General features: G+C 50.4%; 2 protein-coding genes across 5 annotated transcripts; both read right to left on the bottom strand.

The window, feature by feature from the left end:
- Positions 1-8,619: 8,619 nt before the first annotated feature.
- FFAR3 (free fatty acid receptor 3) lies at positions 8,620-14,137 on the bottom strand. 4 transcript variants are annotated; one of them, XM_019979136.2, is made up of 3 exons: positions 14,003-14,137; positions 10,450-10,572; positions 8,620-10,185 (listed from the first exon to the last, which is right to left on the bottom strand). In XM_019979136.2, the coding sequence occupies exons 2-3, from the start codon at positions 10,559-10,561 to the stop codon at positions 9,200-9,202; spliced, it is 1,098 nt and encodes a 365-aa protein (XP_019834695.2). In that variant the 5' UTR covers positions 10,562-10,572; positions 14,003-14,137; the 3' UTR covers positions 8,620-9,199. The 4 variants fall into 4 exon arrangements, with proteins under 4 accessions (XP_019834695.2, XP_070628215.1, XP_070628213.1 ...); XM_070772114.1 differs by lacking the exon at positions 10,450-10,572 and adding an exon at positions 13,180-13,318 and having other exon boundaries at positions 14,003-14,125; XM_070772112.1 differs by lacking the exon at positions 14,003-14,137 and having other exon boundaries at positions 8,620-8,967; positions 9,190-10,185; positions 10,450-10,583.
- A 72-nt stretch (positions 14,138-14,209) lies between these two features.
- Positions 14,210-19,377, bottom strand: FFAR1 (free fatty acid receptor 1). Its single transcript, XM_070772121.1, has 3 exons — positions 17,438-19,377; positions 15,852-16,986; positions 14,210-15,446 (listed from the first exon to the last, which is right to left on the bottom strand). The coding sequence occupies exon 3, from the start codon at positions 15,110-15,112 to the stop codon at positions 14,210-14,212; it is 903 nt and encodes a 300-aa protein (XP_070628222.1). The 5' UTR covers positions 15,113-15,446; positions 15,852-16,986; positions 17,438-19,377.
- Between the last annotated feature and the right edge of the window lie 21 nt (positions 19,378-19,398).

Here is a 19,398-nt window from a genome sequence, read left to right as displayed (position 1 = left end):
GAAAGATTGAGGGCAGGAGGAGAAGGGGGAGAGAGAATGAGATGGTTGGATGGCATCATCAACTCAATGGACATGAGTGTGAGCAAACTCCAGGAGATAGTGAAGGGCAGGGAAGTCTGGAGTGCTGCAGTCCATGGGGTTACAAAGAATCGGACACAACTGAGCAGCTGAACAACACTCCCTATGGATGTCCAGTACCAAGAGCTTGGTTGCTATTTATCACTGTTTTGGGCCATGGTTTCTGCCCTTTTGTGTAACTTCGGTGGTTCCACAGCCGTCCCAATTTCTGCAGAGTGGTCCAGCAAAAGCAGAGTCTTGCTTGGATTATTGAAACTTGGGAGGATTTTCTCTACAATGGTGAAAGTGAAAGTTGCTCAGTTGTGTCCAACTCTTTGCAACCCCATGGACTGCAGTCTGTGGAATTCTCCAGGTCACAATACTTAAGTGGGTAGCCTTTCCCTTCTCCAGGGCACCTTCCCAACCCAGGGGTAGAACCCAGATCTTCTGCATTGCAGGCAGATTCTTTACCAGCTGAGCCACACAATGGTATGTACAACCAATCAAATGCACCTGAGGTGAGGTGTCACATTTTTAGTCAACTGTTTTTGATTGAAGCTTAATTTGCATATTAGCCATTTTTTAAAATATTCATTTATTTATTTGTCTGCATCGGCTCTTAGTTGTGGCACATGGCATCTTTGTTGCATCATGTGGGATCTTTTGTTGCAGCCCATGGACTCCAGTTGTGGCGACCTGGCTCTGGAGCACACGGGCTCAGTAGCTACTGTGTGCAGGCTTAGTTACTCCTCAGTATGTGAGATCTCAGATCCCAACCAGGGATTGAACCTAAGTTCCCTGCATTGCAAGGTGGATTCCTAACCACTGAAGCACCAAAGAAGTCCCAGTAGTCATTTTAATCAAAGAGTTCACTAAGTTTTGATAGATCTGTGTAACTCCCACCAAAATCAAGTTATAGAGCATTTCCAACACCATAAAATGTCCCTCTGGTATCCTCTCAGCACATCCCCTCCCAGTCTCATCCCCAGTCCCTGACAACCACTGATGTTTTTTGTCACTTAAAGGGGTTCTGGTACCAATTCCAAGCTGGGGTGTCATTTCCTCTGCACCACCAACCCACTCTCCCAATACCTGCTGAGTGTCCTACAATTCAACTCAATTCTGACCCCATCTACCCAGAGGTAGTGGGTCACTTCCACACCCACTCCCAGCACACCACTTTGTCCAACTCTCCATGTGTTCACCAACCCAGAAGCTCTCCAAAGTCCATCCCTTTGGGTTTTTATGGAGGCTTCCATAGGCATAATTGATTAAATCTTTGACCATAGGTGACTGATTCAACCCCCAGCCTCCCTCTAGTCCCTGGAGGTCAGCAGGGGTAGAACAGAAAGTTTCAATCCTCCAATCACATAGTTGGTTCCACGCACAGTCAGCCTTCATCCTTCGAAAGTCACGTTATTAGCATAACGAAAGATAGCTTTATTGCTCTCGTCACTTAGGAAATTCTAAGGATTTTAAGAAGTCAGTACCAGAAATGGGAGTGAAGACCAAATATGTATTCATTATAAATCACAGTGTCACAGTCAGAGGTTATCCTGTTACCTAAGTGACCAGTTGGTTATTTTTTACTGCCAAGTAGTATTCCATTGCATGGCTACATCACAGTTTTAAAATCCATTCTCTTTTGATGGACACCTGGGCTGCATCCAATTTGGGGCTATTATGAATTAAAGTTGCCCTGAATATTTGCATGCAGTCTTTGTTTGGACAGGATGCTCTCATCTTCTCGAGTAATAGCTAGGAGGACACCACTGCTCATAAAGAAGTCTTGCCTCCCGAAGCCCTCCTGTGTTTCTTGTCTCACAGAGCTGAGCGATTCCTCACCAGGTTGGTCGGCTTGCCATCTGCGTGCAGCGGCAGGAGCTTGCTGGCCTGTTTGTTCGGTTCACTCTGCACTGAGCTTTTCTGCTTACATCTTTTTCTGGCTGACCTCTTAATTTACAGCAAATAATCTGATTGTTTTCCAAAGGATAAGCAAACAAGGAGTTATTTCAGTGGAGGCTTAGGAAGAGAGGGTTGTGCTCTAAGCAAAGAGAACCACTAGAAAACAATTATTAGAAAGGGGGAGGGGACAAGGGAATCGGTGAACCGCAAGCCCATGATTGCATATCAATTACAAGTAAATTATGCATCCAGGAACACATATCCTCATCTTCATATGGACAGAGTATGTGTGATGGTGACTTTATGGACACAAAGACTGCATAGCTCGCCTGTTTCCAAGAACACACGCAAGGCCAAATACCCTTCTCTAGGGCAGCATCCATCATGATCTCCACCCCGCTCATTCAACCCTGTCTTGTTTTCACTGCAACCAAGATTCCATGTTGGAGAACAGTGTGGAGGTTCCTTAAGAAACTAAAAATAGAGCTACCATTTAATCCAGCAATCCCACTCCTGGATATATATCCAGAGGAAAACATGGTTTGAAAGGGTACATGAACCCCAATACTCATTGTAGCACTATTTACAATAGCCAAGATATGGAAGCAACCTAAATGTCCCTTGACAGAGGAATGGATAAAGATGATGTGGCACATATATACAATAGAATATTACTCAACCATGAAAAAGAATGAAATAATGCCTTTTGCAGCAACATGGATCGACCTAGAGATTGTCATACTGAGTGAAGTGAGTCAGATAGAGGAGAAGTATTGCATGACATCACTTATATGTGGAATCTAAAAAAAAATACAAATGCACTTATCTACAGAGCAAATAGAGTTACAGATGTAGAAAACAAACTTATGGTTACTGTAATTAAGAGATAGGGACAAACTGGGAAATTGGGATGGACATATACATACTACTATAAAATGGGCTTTCCAGGTGGCTCAGTGGTAAAGAATCCTGCTGTCAAGCAGGAGACATGGGTTCTATCCCTGGTTGGGAAGATCCCTGGAGAAGGAAATAGCAACCCATTCAGGCATTCTTGCCTGGGAAATCCCATGGACTACGAAGCCTGGAGGGCTATAGTCCATGGGGTCGCAAAAGAGTCAGACAAGACTTAGCAACTAAACAATAACAACAAATATACAAAAATAGATAACTAATAAGAACCTACTGTATAGCACAGGGAACTCTACTTAATACTTTGTAATGACCTACATAGGGAAAGAATCTTTCAAAAGAGTTGATATATGTGTATGTATAACTGATTCACTTTGTTGTACAGCAGAAACCAACACAACATTGTTAGTATATCAACTATACTCCAATATATATATTTTTAAAATCCCATAATAAGCTTGGGAAATTTCATCAATAAAAGGAGGAGAGCTTGCAGTTGAGACTGTCAGTCAGATAATATTCAACCTTAGAAAGTGTCCATCTTTGTCAAAGTTTTGTTCTTTGTCTTATAGTGCTGGGTCCATGCAGCCCTAGTCAGCTCTCAAAAGCCCCTTTCTCAACAAGGGGGATCCCAATATCTTGATGCCAGAGCTACTGACTGGAATCATAAAAAATCTCCCCTGAGTCCACTCGTAATAGGTAGAATAAGCACTAAGATTTCATAGCTCCTACAAAACAAACAGAGTTTAGAAATTCCAGAATCATAAAATAATTTAAAATAAGAGAAGACGTCATTGGATAGGTTCCAATAGGATATAGGATGCTTTGGGGTACAGGCTTATCCATTAGAGTTAAGATACATTTGGCTGCAAGTTAGAGAATATCTTGCCTATAACAAGTCAACCATAGGGTGTTTGGAGGTGGTGATCCCAGCTCAACAAGCTCAGCAAGGACCCAGGCTTGTTCCATCCTTCTTCTCTGCCACCTTTATTCTCTGCCACCACTTATTACATTTGTTCTTCAAGTATGTGGTCTTATGGCCCCCAAATGGCTGCTGTAGCTCCAAGTATCACATCTTCACATAAAAGCTTCCAAATCAGGAAGGGAGAGGGCTGTTCCTCACACATCTATCTCCTTTAATAAGGAGGAAAGTCTTTCCCAGAGACCTTCAGCAGACTTCTTACCATTTTTTGGCTCAAAATGGGTCATGTGTCCATCCTGAGACCAGTCACCCATAAAAGGGAACAAGATTGTCATGACTAGTTTCAACTGCGATTCACCCTCTGGGGCTGGGGGATCTGCAACAGGGGATGATTAATTTAGTTCTCTGACTGTACCCTTCTAGTCTGCATTCAGTGAAATCACTCTTTTCCAAAAATATTTCTAATACCCCATTTCCTGTTTTGTAACATTTCCTCTCCCCTAGTTCCACGCCTCCATGGGAGTCAACTCCATGGCCCTTCCCACTTCCAACAGTGTTTATCAGATTTCATTCCTTCTAGCCCATTCTTTTTCTGGTATGTGATCCTTTTCTCAGAACATGGACCACCATCCTGATGCCTTGATCTCCCTCCATATGGTTTTTCAGAACTGGCCTTAAAGGGAAGTCGGAAGGTTTCCCACTTCTCTTTGCAGTTTTAGGGGCCAAAACTACCTGTATTTCTTGGGCCTTTTTTTTTTTTTTCCAACCTGAGGTATCATGTCAGAGATAGGAAGGTAAAAATTGAGCACTCTCTCACACTATTTCACTCTATTTGTTCCCCCACCAAGACTCTGCCTTCCACCTCTGATTCTCCCTCCCAGAATCAATGGCCTGACTCTTCTTCCATGCCACTTTCTACTTTTTATTGCTGCTCTGCTTCTTCCTTTTGGGTGATTCTTGCAACTAATTTTGCAGACTCCCAGGCTTCTTACTCCTACTCTCCCTCCCCAATCTGTTCTTCACCTCCCACCTCCTTGCTCCCCCAAACACAATCGGGTCTAGTTTTTGCCCCATCCCAGGGTTCAGGTGAAGCAGACTTACCTCTCCTGCTTTGCATCACAGCTTCCCCGGTCCCACCGGACACAGACACACAGTGGGAGGCTACTTGCTGAACTGTCCACAGGCTCTGGTCACAGGTGATGTATTCAACTCAGCGAAAGGCCTAGCTTCCTCCCTGCTCCCTCTCTGGCCTTCTGCCCTCCTCTGACTGACACAGGTTCATGGACAGTCTGAGCTGCAGTGGTTTCACCACTCGCTGCCTTCAGTCAGGCCACAGTGAAGCATTTTTGCCAGTTTCCTAATGACTTCTTCGGTGGCTTCCCTAGATTTCTGGTCACACTTGGCTATTTAAAGCTCCCAGCCTCCTCCCATTCCCCTATGAGCTGACAGTTGGGAACCTATGACTAAGATGAGTCAAGCCTACTCTTTCTTTCATCCTTCTGGGTTGCACTGCCCCAGGTTTTTCTGGGGGTGGGGGAGGGTGATCTTTCCTTCTAGGAAGGAAAGTTTCCTACTCTCATGGCTATCATTGACTCCCTTTTGTAAGCCTTTAAGAACTTGTTTTGTTAATTAACAAAATTTTACTGCTAAGAAATCTAATTCTTAAAATCACAGACTGGGAATTCACTGGCAGTCCAGTGGTCAGGATTCTGTGCTTTCACTGCTGGGGCCCAGGTTCAATCCCTGGTCAGGGAACTAAGATTCAGCAAACAGTGTGGCATGGCCAAAAAAAAAAAAAAATTATAAATAAATAAATAAAATTAAAATCACAGACTGTCAGACACATGGCTGTTTGAAATCCCCTCAGTGAGAATGGAACATTCCACTGCTGCCTAGAGGCACTGGGCAAGAGCCTGTGACACAGAGAAGCAGCCTGGCTTTTCAGCCTCCAGAGCGTCATATGAATTTTCAGACACAAAATTCCACCTTTATCTTTATTTTGTGTTTTTCAGAGAAATAAGACCCTGGGTCTGCTTCTTGGCGCAGCCCTGAAATTAACCTCTTTCCACCCAGACCTGCTGTGCTTTGAGCCTATCAAATATGGTGTCATCAAAACATCACCTAAAGGTCACCCTCATCCCAAACCTCTAAGAACCCAGTCTCTTCATTTGCGAGATACCCCACGCTTCCTCTGGAGTGTGTGTGGTCTCCTTTGCTCCAGCAAGATAATGAAACTAACTTTGTTGGGCTGATGCATGAGACAGGCTTTCTCACTCTATGCGTGATAAGACCTGTGCTCCAGCTCATGTGTTCTCCACAGGGGCAACAATGGTTCCCAAAGACATGAAAATGTAGTTCTGGGGGAACCAAAAAGTCTTATAGTGGTTTATGGTCTTCTAAAGGGCTACACACATAGACACATACAGAGTATGTCTGTTGTATTAAAATGCCATGGGGTGGGGGGTTCTTCCCTGGTGATCCAGTGGTATAAAATCCCCCTTGCAAGGTAAGTGGGTTCAACCCGGATCAGGAAGCTAAGATCCCACATGCTGTGAGGCAACTAAGCCCACACACCACAACTGCTGAGGCCACGCAACCCACCAAAGATTCCATGTGCCACATCTGAGACCCGAGGCAGCCAAATAAGTTGTAAAAATTCTAAAAAATAATCATAAGAATTCATGGGCAGGGAAGGGAAGGTACTGAGTAGGAGGAAAATACCCAGAAAAGGTTCCTTGAGGGAACAGTGGCACAGAAGTTTGAGAAACAGTGCTTTAGCTTTCATGCATTGGAGAAGGAAATGGCAACCCACTCCAGTATTCTTGCCTGGAGAACCCCAGGGACGCGGGAGCCTGGTGGGCTGCCGGCTATGGGGTCGCACAGAGTCGGACACGACTGAAGGGACTTAGCAGCAGCAGCTGATACTGACTAGCTTTGGGTGCTTGCTCTGAGTCAGGTGCCCAGTTGCTCTCTTTTGCAACTGGAATTGAGTTCTCAGAGCTCGGTCTTTTACCTCTTGCAGCACCCGGAGAACTGCCCCCTCCCCGCCCCTGTGCCTGCCATGTCCTCACCCACCAGAACCTCACACCTGCCGGCTCTACCGAGCGGGAAGAGTGAGTGATGCGCCGTCACGCACACGCATGCGCCCACGCCATCTCTCCACACGTCTCTCTCCCCTGCTTTGAAGACCACAGGACAGCATCCCCAAACCCACCCTCTACTGCCTGAGCACCCCTCTCCCTCGACTCCAAGAGATGTGGAAACACTTTCACTCTACCTTCACCACCACGCAGCCTCTGATGACTTTTCATCCTCCCCGCCCCTCAGTTTATACAGACTGGGGTGGGGGTGGTGCTGGGTGATGCTCGGCCAGCTAAGCTGCCTCTTCTTCCTCAGTGTAAACTCTGAGGGAGGAGTCAGATTCCTGTTCTCCACGGTTATCTCTGGAATGCTGGGTTTCCAACTCCTCTTTGTCCTCAGACTTGGGTCCTCGCTACCAGCCCTGGAGTTGCAGGATTCCACGTCACCTTTGTGCCCTTTCCGAAGCATGTACACCCATGTGTCCATGAAGGCCTGAGTGCCTTGGGACAGACAGATGAACCATGGGACAGAAGGACAGCTCATACCTTCATCTCTACACGGAGATGATGTCTCTCTCCCTTCACCTGAGACTCAACCCCCACCCACAGCCAGCCCTCATTCCCCAGTGACCCTGGAAGAAAGCAGATGCTAAAGACATTAGTAAAGGGCTTCTCAGGTGGCTCAGTAGTAAAGAACCGGCCTGCCAGTGCAGGAGGCGCGGGTTCGATCCCTGAGTCCAGAAGATCCCCTAGAGAAGGAAATGGCCACCCACTCCAGTATTCCTGTTGGGAAATCCCATGGGCAGAGGAGCCTGGCAGGCTACAGTCCATGGGGTCTCAAAAGAGTGGGACATGACTCAGCAACTACACAGCAACAACAAAGACAGTAGTACTGAAATCCCTAAAGTTCCGAACCCACCCATCTACATGCAATACGGACACGATAAATAATTTTGAGCTCAATCTGACTGAGTGTCAACAGTGCCAGCATTTCTCTGGTTGCTTTGCGGGACCAGGGGGAGGCCCTGACCAGCTCTTTCTCAGGTATCACCCACCCCTCTCTGGAAAACAAAAAGTTACTACATGATCACAGTTTGATAAAAATAGCTCTTAAGAACACACATTTGTCTTTTCGGTAACCTGAAGTCAACATGCTGACTAATTCTCTTATTTTTTTCAAGGAGGTTTCTTTACTGGGAAGAGGATGTATGATCACAGATAGTCCATCTGCTTTGCATCCAGTTCTGTTTCTCCTCATGATCTGTTTACATTTGTCCCAGTCAGTCTGCCTTGGCTGACTCTGGAAGTTTAACTGGGGCCTGCTTACCGATGACACACAGCTAGTGGCAGAGTGGCTCAGGGACCTGGGTTTTGGAGTCAGCTAATTTCAGCTTCCAGTCCTGCTTCAACCGCTTGTGGGCTATGGGGTCTCAGGTAAGAGACTTCACTTCTCTGGGCCCAGTCTCTCACCTGTAAAATGGGAAGAGTAATAGTACCTGCCTCACAGTGACTGAGAAGATTGAAGAAGACAGTGTCAGGCCAAGCTCTTAAGAGAGGTTAGTTATTGTTCTTATTCTTCCAACTCCAGTCCTCTCTCAGCATCTAAGCATCTTCTTGTTCATCCCTTTTCTTTCAGAGTCTCAGTGTTTTATCCTTCCATCCATCAATTTCACCTAAGATACACTCACATATACCAATCACATGGACCATTAGGAAAAAAAAAAAAAACAGGTTAAGAAAAAAAAATTCTCTTTTGCTTGCCACAAAATTTATTTAGGTAATGTTTCTTTGCCATTTTTCATAAATGTCCCTGAAGATCTGAAATTATTGAGCAGTGGAAACTTTCTGGAAAATCCACATGTGACAGCAGGGTGCTCCCTCCCACCTGGAGTCCTGTGTCCCTACCCCCACCAGCTTTGTCAGTAGTTCTGAAGGACATTCTTCCCGTCTTGTGTCCCAAGTCACTGGGCAGCTCCCTGGGCCCCTGAACACTGCTCTCAGCTCCTCTTCTACCTTCAGCAAAGTTCAGGAGCTGGCCTGCTGCCATGGGAAGCTCCTTTTTTCTCCATAGCTCTTCCTCACCTTGACCACTTCCTGGGCACGTCAGGGGATGGGAAAGGAGGGGAGTGTGTGATGAGATCAAGAGCTGGGCTTCTGTGGGCACATCCTGAGGAAGGCGGGGTGCCTGCTCTGTCCCGGATGGTGCTAGTCCCCAGTCTGCCTCTCCAGGGTCCTGCCTGACTTGAGCTTGGAGCTGCCCCAGGGATGATCCCCCTTGCAGCCCAGTCCACCTGCCACCAGCTCCAGAGCACCCACCTAGAGTCCGCTAGCTAGCCTCTATGTTGAACAGCTCCTGAGGTGGCCCCTCTCCCTCGCTCTTCTTCGAGGTCACGCCATTCTCCTGCCGCCAAGGGCCCCAGGACCCAGTCAGCCGCCCCAGCAATCCCTGGAAGTCGGCTTGGAACCCAGATGATGAGAAATAGTAGACAAGGGGGTCGACGCAGGAATTCAGGGTGCTGAGGAGCAGCACATAACTTCTCCACGTGGGGCTTTTACCCTGGATGTAGCCCACGATGTGGGACATGTTGTAGGGCCCAAAGCAGACGAGGAAGTTGAGCAATGTGGCAGCCGCTAGCCCTGCCACCCTCTTCCGACGGCGATGGCTAGCTCCCCTCCCGAGTATGCAGACCAGGCGGCTGTAGCAGTAGCTGCTGATGAACAGGGGCACCCCAAAGAGGACCACTGCCATCTCTAGCCGGACGGGCAGGAGAAGGGCCAGCTGATCCTCCCGGAACTCCAGGTAGCAGGTCCCGTTGATACCCTGGCTGGGGGAGGAGTTCCCCGAGAATTCGATCACGTAGACCACGCTGCAGTGAGCAGCGGCCAGGAGCCAGCAGGCCCCACTGACCAGGCCAGCCTGCCCTGGCCTCGGCCGAGTCTTGTACCAAAGCGGGTAGGCCACGCTCAGGAAGCGCTCTGTGCTCACGGCTGCCAGGAAGAGGGACGTGAGATAGATGGTGGTGAAGAAGAGGAACCTGGAGAAGGGGCAGAAGACGAAGGGCAGGGACCAGTGCATGGCACTGGCCGCCTCCACCATGCGGAACGGCAGGAAGAGCAACAGGACCAGATCCGAGAGGGTGAGGTTTAGCAAGAGCACGTCCACAGCCAGCGGGCGGCGCCGCAGTTTGCCCACGAAGATCACCAGGGCCATCAGGTTGAGGGGGAGCCCCACGAGGAAGGTGAAGAGGTACACGGAGAAGAAGAGCCAGTGATTGCCGAGGAAGAAGGAGTGGTCTGGGTTGGTCATGGCCACTAGTGAGAGAGAGAGACAGAGAGACAGAGATGGCAGCACAGGTGGGGGTCTCGCACCATCAGCTTCCCAGCTGTCGGCCGGGAACACCCCCACCCCCATTCCCTCACGCTTTCCGCAGCAGGGGCCGCCTGCCTCTCTTCCTGGTCACACCCGGTCTCCTGCCTCTTTCCTGTCCCTTTCTTCCTGGTCGCCTCCTGTCTCCTGTTCCCTCTCCCTGAGCGCCAAGGTGCCCTCCACAGAGCCCCTAAGGACCCCGTGCTCACCTGCTGCTTTGAGAACCCGAGGGCTCTGCTGCTCAACACCTTGCCGGCTCCTCCAGATCAAGTCCGGTGAGCTATTATCTGGCAGAAGTGATAAAAACCTGGCAGTGCCCATGACGTCACTCGCTGGAGAGCAAAGGCACAAAAGATGCCTTTAGCTCCGTTAGCAGCGCCGCCGGGCCAGTATGCAAAATGAGGAGCAAATTCCACGACTGCCTGCATGCCTTGCTCCTCGGCGGCCTCACAGGGGATGTGCAGACTTTGTCTTCTCTCTGATCCTCCACTTGAATTTTATCTGCTCCTCTAGAATGGCACTCCTCCAGTTTGCCTTCTAAGGGCAGGAAGTGTGACACAGTCATGCAGAGCCTGGGCTCTGGATCCAGGCTGGGGTTCAATGCTAGCCCTGTCACTTGCTAGCTTAGTGATTTGGGGCCAGTGACTTAAGCCCTCTGTGCCTCTGCTTTCTCATCCATAGAACAGGATCATCAGAATACCAGTCTCATAGGTTTATTGTGTAAAGTGTTAGTTAATAACCTGTCAAAGGCTAAGTTAAGTGTGGTGAGCACTGAACAGATGTCAGTTGCCCTCACCCCACTTCCTGCGGTGGGCTTGTCTCTGGGCTGATAGTAATATTAATTTTAGTGGCAATGATGGTAACAACTACCTTTTAGGGGGCCACATAATCCATAGCAGGGGCTTCCCTGGTGGCTCAGTGGTAAAGAATCCGCCTGCCAAGCAGGAGATGCGGGTTTGATCCCTGAGTAGGGAAGATCCCCTGGAGAAGGGAATGGCAGCCCACTCCTGTATTCTTGCCTGGAGAATCCCCATGGACAGAGGAGCCGGTGGGCCACAGTCCATGGGGTCACCAATAGTTGGACACAGCTAAGTGACTGACACTAACTATTGACTTAAGAGAAATGAAAACATATATCCACACAGAGACTTGCTCATAAATGTTCATAAGAATATTAGTCATAATAACCAAAAAGTGGAAACATTACCTGGTGTCCATCAGCTAGTGAATGGATAAACCATGTGACGTAGCCAGACAGTGGAATACTATTTGGCAACAAAAAGGAATGAAATACCCATGCATACATGGATGCACCTAAAAACATTGTGCTGGGTGAAACAAGCCAGACATAGAAGACTATGTATGTTTCCATTTTTATGAAATGCCCAGAGTAGGCAAATCTGTAGAGACAGAAAGTAGATGACTGGTTGCCTGGGGACTGAGAGTGGAAGTGGGTTAACTGTAAGTGAGCATGAGAGTTATTCCATTTTTATCAAAAAATGTCCTAGATTGCTTGATAGGGATAGTTGCACCCCTTGGTAAATGTACTAAAAATCAGGATGGTACACTTGAAATGGGTGCATTTTATGATATGTAAATTTTATCTCAAATAAGCTGTTAGAAATCGGGCAGAAAACCAAACAAAGTTTTTGCTGTTGTGGGGCTTACATGTGGTGGGAAGGGGTGTCCTTGAGAGGGACTGAGTAGGGGACAATAATAAAGACACAAATAATACAGAGGCCGAGAGCCCCCAGAGGAAATGGTGCAAGCACAGGGAATAGGGGTGCACAGGTGGGCCTTCTGGGGCCACTGGGAGCAGGTTCACGGCACAAGGGGCGAGAGTAACCAGAGGATGCTGGGGGCAGGCTCTGCAGGGCTGCAGGGAGGAGCTGAAATCTCCCCTAAGTGGAAGAGGCACAAGTAACCGGAAGAGGTGGCCCAGCAGCAGCAGGTGCTCTGGTGCGGTGGGAGGGAGCATAGTTGTTGCTTTATGGGAGGGGTCATCTGTGCTGGAGTGCAGGCTTTGACCAAGATTCTCTGGTGTCCCCACTGCACAGAGAGCAAACTTGTTTCTGGCTTCAGTGGAGCCTCTGGCCAGTGACTTCACTTCTCTGGCCTGTTTCCGTATTTGTTTATTATTGCTGTTGTTTAGTCGCTAAGTCATGTCGAACTCTGCAACCTCATGGACTGTAGCCCACCAGGCTGCTCTGTCCATGGGATTGTCCAGGAAAGAACACTGGAGTAGGTTGCCATTGCCTACTCTCATGGGGTTTTCCCAACCCAGGGATTATACCTGCGTCTCCTGCATTGGCATGCAGATTCTTTACCACTGAGCCACCAGGAAAGCCCTCCATCTTTATAACAGGGGTAATAAAACTGTCTTTGGAGGGCTGTTACAAGCATTCACTCACTCAGCAAATATTTACTGCAAGCCTACTACGTGCTTGGCTCTCTTCTAATTGCTGGGGTTATATCAGCAAACGAAACAAGGAAAATTCTTGCCCTTGTAGACATTTGTTTTTCTTGGCCACACCATGCAGCATACAAGATCTTAGTTCCCTGACCAGGGAATCCAACGCATTCCCCTTGCAGTGGAAGCACAGAGTCTTAACCTCTGGACAACCATTAAGGAAGGTCCCCCTTGTAGACATTCAAGCATGAAAACTTGAATGAAAACTTGTGTAATCCACAAGTGCAAGTCAGGCACGCAGCTACCAGTTTTTTTGCTTCTATGTGTTCACGTCTTTGTCATCATTAGAGGAATAAGTCTGCTTCCTACACCTCACCTCAGAGCAGACGCCCAAGTGTGTGTCTCTCTCGGCCGCTGTCGTCTGCCTACTCTCTCTTGGGTTCAGGGTGTTACCACTCACCTTCACAAAAGGGACCGCAAAGAGAGGCATTAACCCCGATACCCCTAAGTTTTCCAGATGTCCCCTGACCTTTTGGGGTCCTCCTGGAAGCATCACATCTTATGTCCACTGCTCCATTGCTGTAAGGCCTTGGGCAAATTTCTTAATCCCGAGAAATGAAGATGATGGTCATACTTGGTTCCAGGACCATGGCAAACTCATGCAGCGCCTTAGTGCAAATTAGGAAAAGGCACTCCCTGCAGAGCACAGCCCTGCACCAGGGGGCGTGCGCTGCCTGACAAAGTGGGTAGCGGCTTTGTTCAAATTAGAGTAAGTCACTCCTTCTCCTGGGTGGGAGCAGCCCCACACCAGGCACGTGGCTTGGTGAGCAAAGCGCAGTCTAGAGCTCAGTCAGCGTTTGCCCCTTTGCCTGACTCCCTTGTGCAGTGAGCTGCCTGCTCATCTGTACAGCAGCTGCACGGCTAAATCAAAGGATTGTGGGAGGATGAAATGAGACAACGCTTGCAAAACTCTTAACGTGGTGACTGTCATGTATGTTTGTTTGCGACTATTTCTGGTGCTGCTAGTATTTTCCCTTCCCCCTGCCCAAGCATCTGTTGCCACCAGCTTCCTGTTCACAGTTCTAATGCTGCCCCCTTGTGAGCCCTATAGGGTATCACAGTGTCATGGTCTTGCCTCCTGCTGCTTCTTGAGAGATTTAAATGTACATTCCTAGGAAAAGATTTTGGAGTAACATCTCCCCAAGCATACCATCAGAGTGGCAGTGCCTCTGGCTTAGAAGCAAATATCCTTCCTCCTCCTCCACATGACTCGCTGGCAGTCGGGGCAGTCAAGATTCGAGGAGACGAGAGACAGGGGAGGTGGGAAGTCCTATGTGCCGGGGGCAGCTTACCTTCCTCCTGCCATCTGGCTCCAGGCCTCCATCCTTCTCTCTGACTGCAATCCTGTCTTCTTCTAGGCTCAGTTCTTCCCACAAGTGACTCCAGGGATGCTCCCAGGCGAGGCTGCCCCGCCGTTCCTTGAGAGTGGCCCTTGCCAGGAGCCTGGAGAAGCAGCCAGGCTCTCCTGCTCCCTGCCCCTTTCCCCCCAGCAATAGCTACTATTTCTGGGATGCTCCTGCTTTTGTTTTTGCCACACAGACTGTCCCCTGGCCAGGGTGGCCTCCCAAGTAGCCGGTCACCAAAGGGTTGAGCACCACGCTCCAAGCACCTGTGATGAGCCCCAGCTGCCGCCACTGGCCTCCAATGTCGGGGTGCAGGAAGCCAGCCACGTTGGAGGCGTTGTAGGGTCCTAAGCAGAGCAGCAATGTGAGCAGGGCCCCGCCAGCCACCCAGGCCGCCTTTAGCTTCCGTCTGTGGCTCAGGCCCGAGTGGGCCAGTGCCCGGAGGCAGCCCACGTAGCAGAAGGCTGTGATGACCAGGGGCAGAAAGAAGAGCAGAAGCGAGAGGCTAAAGCGAGCCGGGCCTGCCGATGCTGGGTCCCAGGCCTCCAGGCAGACCGGAGAGCCATTGATTGGCGTGCTGATGCCCAAGGAGCTGGTGGAATTGTCCAGCCAGCCCCCCGGGGCCTCCAGCCCAAAGACCAGCCCCAGGTGACAGAGAACGATGGCCCATATGGCCACACACACGCCCCAGGAGTAGAGCGGCCTCCGGGCAGCTTGGTAGCCCAAGGGGAAGGCAGCTCCGAGGTAGCGGCCGACACTCAGGGCGGCCAGAAAGCCCCCTCCCGCATAGAGTGGAGCAAAGTGGACCAGGGCGAAGGCAGGACAGAGAGGGGCCGGCAGGGGCCAGGTGCCCCCAGCCAGGGCCTCCACTGCCTTCAGGGGCAGAGAGGTCGCCAGCAGGAGATCAGAGCAGCCCAGGTGGAGGGCATAGACCAAGCTGGGGGTGAGGCGCAGCCGGGCGTGGGACACGGCGCCCGCGATGGCCAAGGTGTTGAGTGGAAAGCCCAGCACGAAGGCAGCCACATAGAGGGCGAAGGAGAGCTGCGGGGGCAGGTCCATGGGGCCCCTTGTGCGCCCCACTCACTCCCTGATCTCAGATCTCCTGGGACCGAGGAACGGGGGCTCCTGGAGTCACAGACTGGTCTTAGCACTGCTCAGGATGCGAGAAGCTGTCTAGTGAGATCAGTGGAGAGATGGGTGCCCCATAGAGGGAGGTGGCAGGTTTTTAGCAGTCAAGCCTGGATTCAAGCAGGGACCGCTCGCTGTCAGCCCTCTGCTTTCTCTCCGCCACGTGCCCCCTTAAAATGGAGCACACGATCGCTGGTAACAGATGGGAGACGGAACACAGGTGGGCAGGTCCCAGGAGAGGCAAGACCTCCTGATTCTTGAGCCTCTGGGAAAACAAAGGGTGGAGAGAATTCAGAACCAGAGTGAAACCCAAGAGGATGTTTTTCTCAAGAGAGGAATCTAGACTCCTGTGTTCAGGCCCCTTTCCCAATTCCCTGTAAAGAGAGGGCTCTGCACCCCTATAGCAGGCAGTGTGGGTCAGGTGGCAACTCCCAGCTGAGGGAAGAAGTTGGGGTATGGGGAAGGTGAAGATTGTGGCCATGGGCAGGAGAAGAGGGTCGCCTGAGGAGAGTCCAGGGGTAAGCCAAGCCCCCTCAGTGTAAGGAAATGACTTTAGCTGACTTCAGGTGTTCCCCCTGAGCGGAGGCATCTGGGGATCTGGGCAATCATTCTTGCAGGGATCTGAGGAATCATTCTTATGGGGAGAGAAGCCATAGGAAGAGGGACTCACCTCCTGGTGCTGCCAGATGTCTGAGGCTCAGCAGTCCCCTGAGGGAGGGTGGCCAGGATGGGCAGTGAGCCGGAAGGGAGGGAAGGGCGGGGTGGCAGGGCCATTAGCCTGAAGCACTCACAGCCTGGATGAGCAGCTAATGGACCATCTCGGAAGGAGGTGAGGGTCCAAGGTGATGTGAACACAGGAAGGGGAGAGGTTAGAGGTGTGGTCTTTCGTTGGGTGGAGGGAGGTGTGCCTGGCCAGCACCTTTAAAGAGCAGGGTGGGTGGGGTACAACCAGAACACAGTTTTATTCCACCCTGCCCCCAACAGTTCAAACCTGCCCTGGGGGCTAAGTCTTCTCTGCTCTTGGATGAGCTCATGGGCAGGGCCAGACTCACTCTCAGAGACTAAAAAAGTCCCTCTGGTCACCATAGCACCTCCACTTGGCATGTAGTAGGTGGTAATGTGGGGTAATGAGATCATCATGCCTAGTTGGAGTTTCCCCTCTCCTCGTACCTGATAACAGGCCTCTCCTCTCCCCTCTGGCCTGATGACCGTGGTTGCTTTTTTCATATTTATATTTGTTTTTTCTAAATTTATTTGGCTGTGCTGGACTTTAGTTACAGCATGCGGGATCTAGTTCCCTGGCCAGGGTTTGAACCTGGCTCCCCTGCATTGGGAGCACGGAGTCTTAGCCACTGGACCACGAGGAAAGTTCTGACGGTGGTTACTGACCCTCCCTGTGTCGGCAGGAGCAGGAGGAGGAGAGACCAGGAACAAGCAAAGTTGAGATGGACGGCACTGAAGTACCCGGGCAGTGGTCTGCCCTGCCCCTCTCTGAGCTGCACTGATGGCAGAGGGGATCCCTCCTGGGGGCACTTGTAGGGACGCTGGGTGGCCCCTTCATCTGGCTGCTTACCTTTCTCAGCCCCTGGGAACTCAGTCGTTCACCTCCCTGTTGGCGTCATCCTCCCTACGTGCCTGCTTAGTCATTTCAGTCGTGTCCGACTCTTCTCGACTCCATGGACTGTAGCCCGCCAGGCTCCTTTGTCCATGGGATTCTCCAGGCAAGAATACTGGAATGGGCTGCCATTCCCTTCTCCAGGGAAACTTCCTGACATGGAGATCGAACTCGCATCTCGCTGCATCTCCTGCATTGCAGATGGGCTCTTTTACCCACTGAGCCACCTGGGAAGCTCCATCCTCCCTAAGTGAGATTTAAACGGCCCCAGGCTGTCTCTGTGGTCCTGTTTCTCTGTCTCTGACACATAGCAGGTGTCTGTCTATCCATCTGTCTCTCTCCTGTGTGAGACTGACAATACAGCCTCTCTGGACTTCAGCTTTCTTGGGCATGTGTGTCAGTCACCAGGTCACTATGTCCTCCCCGAATTCCACGTCACCCAGAATAAGTTTCTCCGAGTGTCTCCCTGGAAATGCTTCCCATCAGGCTTCAAGTGCGGGTAGCGTGAGGTTCTCCACAGATCCATAGCTCCCTCCAAAGAAATGGTCGTATTTCCCTTTAAATCTCAGGTTCTCTGCCGCCTCCCTTCCAAGTCCTGCATTTGTCATCCAGCACCTCCCCTGGGATATAGAAGAACTCACCACCTGCTGTTTAGGGTTCTGTCTTTTGGAAACACTCAGAAACGGACAGGGCTGGGGAAAAAATCAACAAAAGTGCCATTTTAGCTGTTGTGATGAGTGCTTGGGAGATGAACAAAGCTGGGTGCCAAGGGAGACGGCGGGTCTTCAAGCTCTTCTCCGCTGGCTCTCCCGCGTGGCAGGCCAGGTGTCTGCCAAGCATCACAGCCTCAGAGACTCCCTCGGTCCCTGCATCCTATGGGCCCTGCCTCTGCTCCAGGCCCTCCGCTGTCACTTTGTGTTGTTTATTCTGAGCACTTGAAACACTGAGACACCAGATTTGCTAGCTCCTCAGCTAAAATGTACGGCTTCCCTGGTGGCTCAGTGGTAAAGAATCTTCCTGCCAATGCAGGAGATCTAGGTTCCATCCCTGGGTCAGGAAGATCTCCTGGAGAAAGAAATGGCAACCCACTCCAGTATTCTTGCCTGGAGAATCCCACGGACAGAGGAGCCTGGTGGGCTATAGTTCATGGGGTCCCAAATGAGTCAGACACGGCTTAGCGACTAAACAGCAACAACTACTAGACTGTTGGCCAGTGAGGGCAAAGCTTTCTGTCTGCTCTGTCCACTGCTGGTTGCATACACAGCAGGGACTCACTGAGTCGTATGAATGGTCTATTGTCTGGACGAGGACAGTGAGGTCTGGGGCTGGATGCGGGGCTTGCATGTGTTCTGGCCCCAGGCTGCCCAGTCTCTGCTGTGCACGTCTCAGTGGGACCTGATGACAGCTACATCTCTCAGGCAGTTGGTCATGAAGTAGGTTGATATCAGCAGCTAGGCATGGGGACAGGATGGAAGTCACCTGCTGGTTGCCAGGGAACCCCGTGCCAGGCCTCTGCAGGCTGCTTCCAGCTCCTTGGGTGTCTAAAACCCTCTGGGCAGCTAGACCAGAGACCCCTAAGATTAGGACCATGCTCTATCTTTTTTTTTTTGGTATCCCGATAACTGGTTCTGTGCTGGATGTAGTGACAGGTGTTCAGTAGGTACATGGTGGAATGGGTTCAGTGATTCTGGTTCCCAAGCCCTTCCCCTCTCATTTCAACAGTCCTCAAAGCCTTCTCTGAAAAAAAGCATATGGTGCTCATAAGAGGTATAAACCAGGGAGTTCCCTGGAAGTCCAATGGTTAAGTCTCAGCACTTTCACTGTGAGGGCCCGAGAACTGAGAAGACCCAACCCACATGGTGTGGCCAAAAAAGAAAGAAAAAAGAGGAAGAAGTCAAACCAGGGACAAGAAGTTAGATGGGGAAATCAGCACCCCACTCCTCGGGTACCCCAAGGACGACCTTGCAGAGAGCATCTGGTGTTGGGCAGGGGGGAATGTTGGGGGCAGGAAAGGAAGGTGATGTCTTCAGAACACTCATCACAGGCCAGGAATTTGCTGGGCATCTTGCTGATTGATGAACCACGCTTTCCTGCCCCGAAGGAGAATGGGCTTTGGCCCCTTGGCAGAAGTGGAACGGGTAGAGAGAGAACAGACGGAGAAGCAGAGGGCAAGTCGGCCAGGAAACATACTAGAAAACGAGTGGGGGTAAACGAAGGTAGAAAGGGTGAGAGGTCCCTCCAGGTCTTCGAGAAGCCATGCAGCTGTGGGTTGTGAAAGAACTCAGCAAGGCCACTTTTTGAGAAGTGCTGTGAGTAATGAGTTGGCTTCCCCTTTTCACAGTCTTCAAGAGATGCAAATCAGATAGGAATTTGATTTTTAGGGACTTTTGGCTGCTGTGTTAGCCTTCTTATAATATGACATAAGATTATAGCTCATTTCCTATCTCGAACCACCTGCATCTTCTTTTTAACAGATGAAGAAACTGAGGCTTAGAGAAGCCGGTGAACTCTGCCCAAGCTCATTTGGCTGGTCAGGTGGAAGAGTTGAGACCCAGACTCTGTCTGTGATGCCAGTGGACTCTCGGCAACCAGAAGATGGGCT

The sequence above is a fragment of the Bos indicus genome, chromosome 18 (genome assembly GCF_029378745.1).
Source record: "Bos indicus isolate NIAB-ARS_2022 breed Sahiwal x Tharparkar chromosome 18, NIAB-ARS_B.indTharparkar_mat_pri_1.0, whole genome shotgun sequence".
In the NCBI taxonomy this organism is placed as follows: Eukaryota; Metazoa; Chordata; class Mammalia; order Artiodactyla; family Bovidae; genus Bos; species Bos indicus.
Note: the sequence above shows the minus strand (reverse complement) of the source record. Positions and strands in the feature narration are given on the sequence as shown.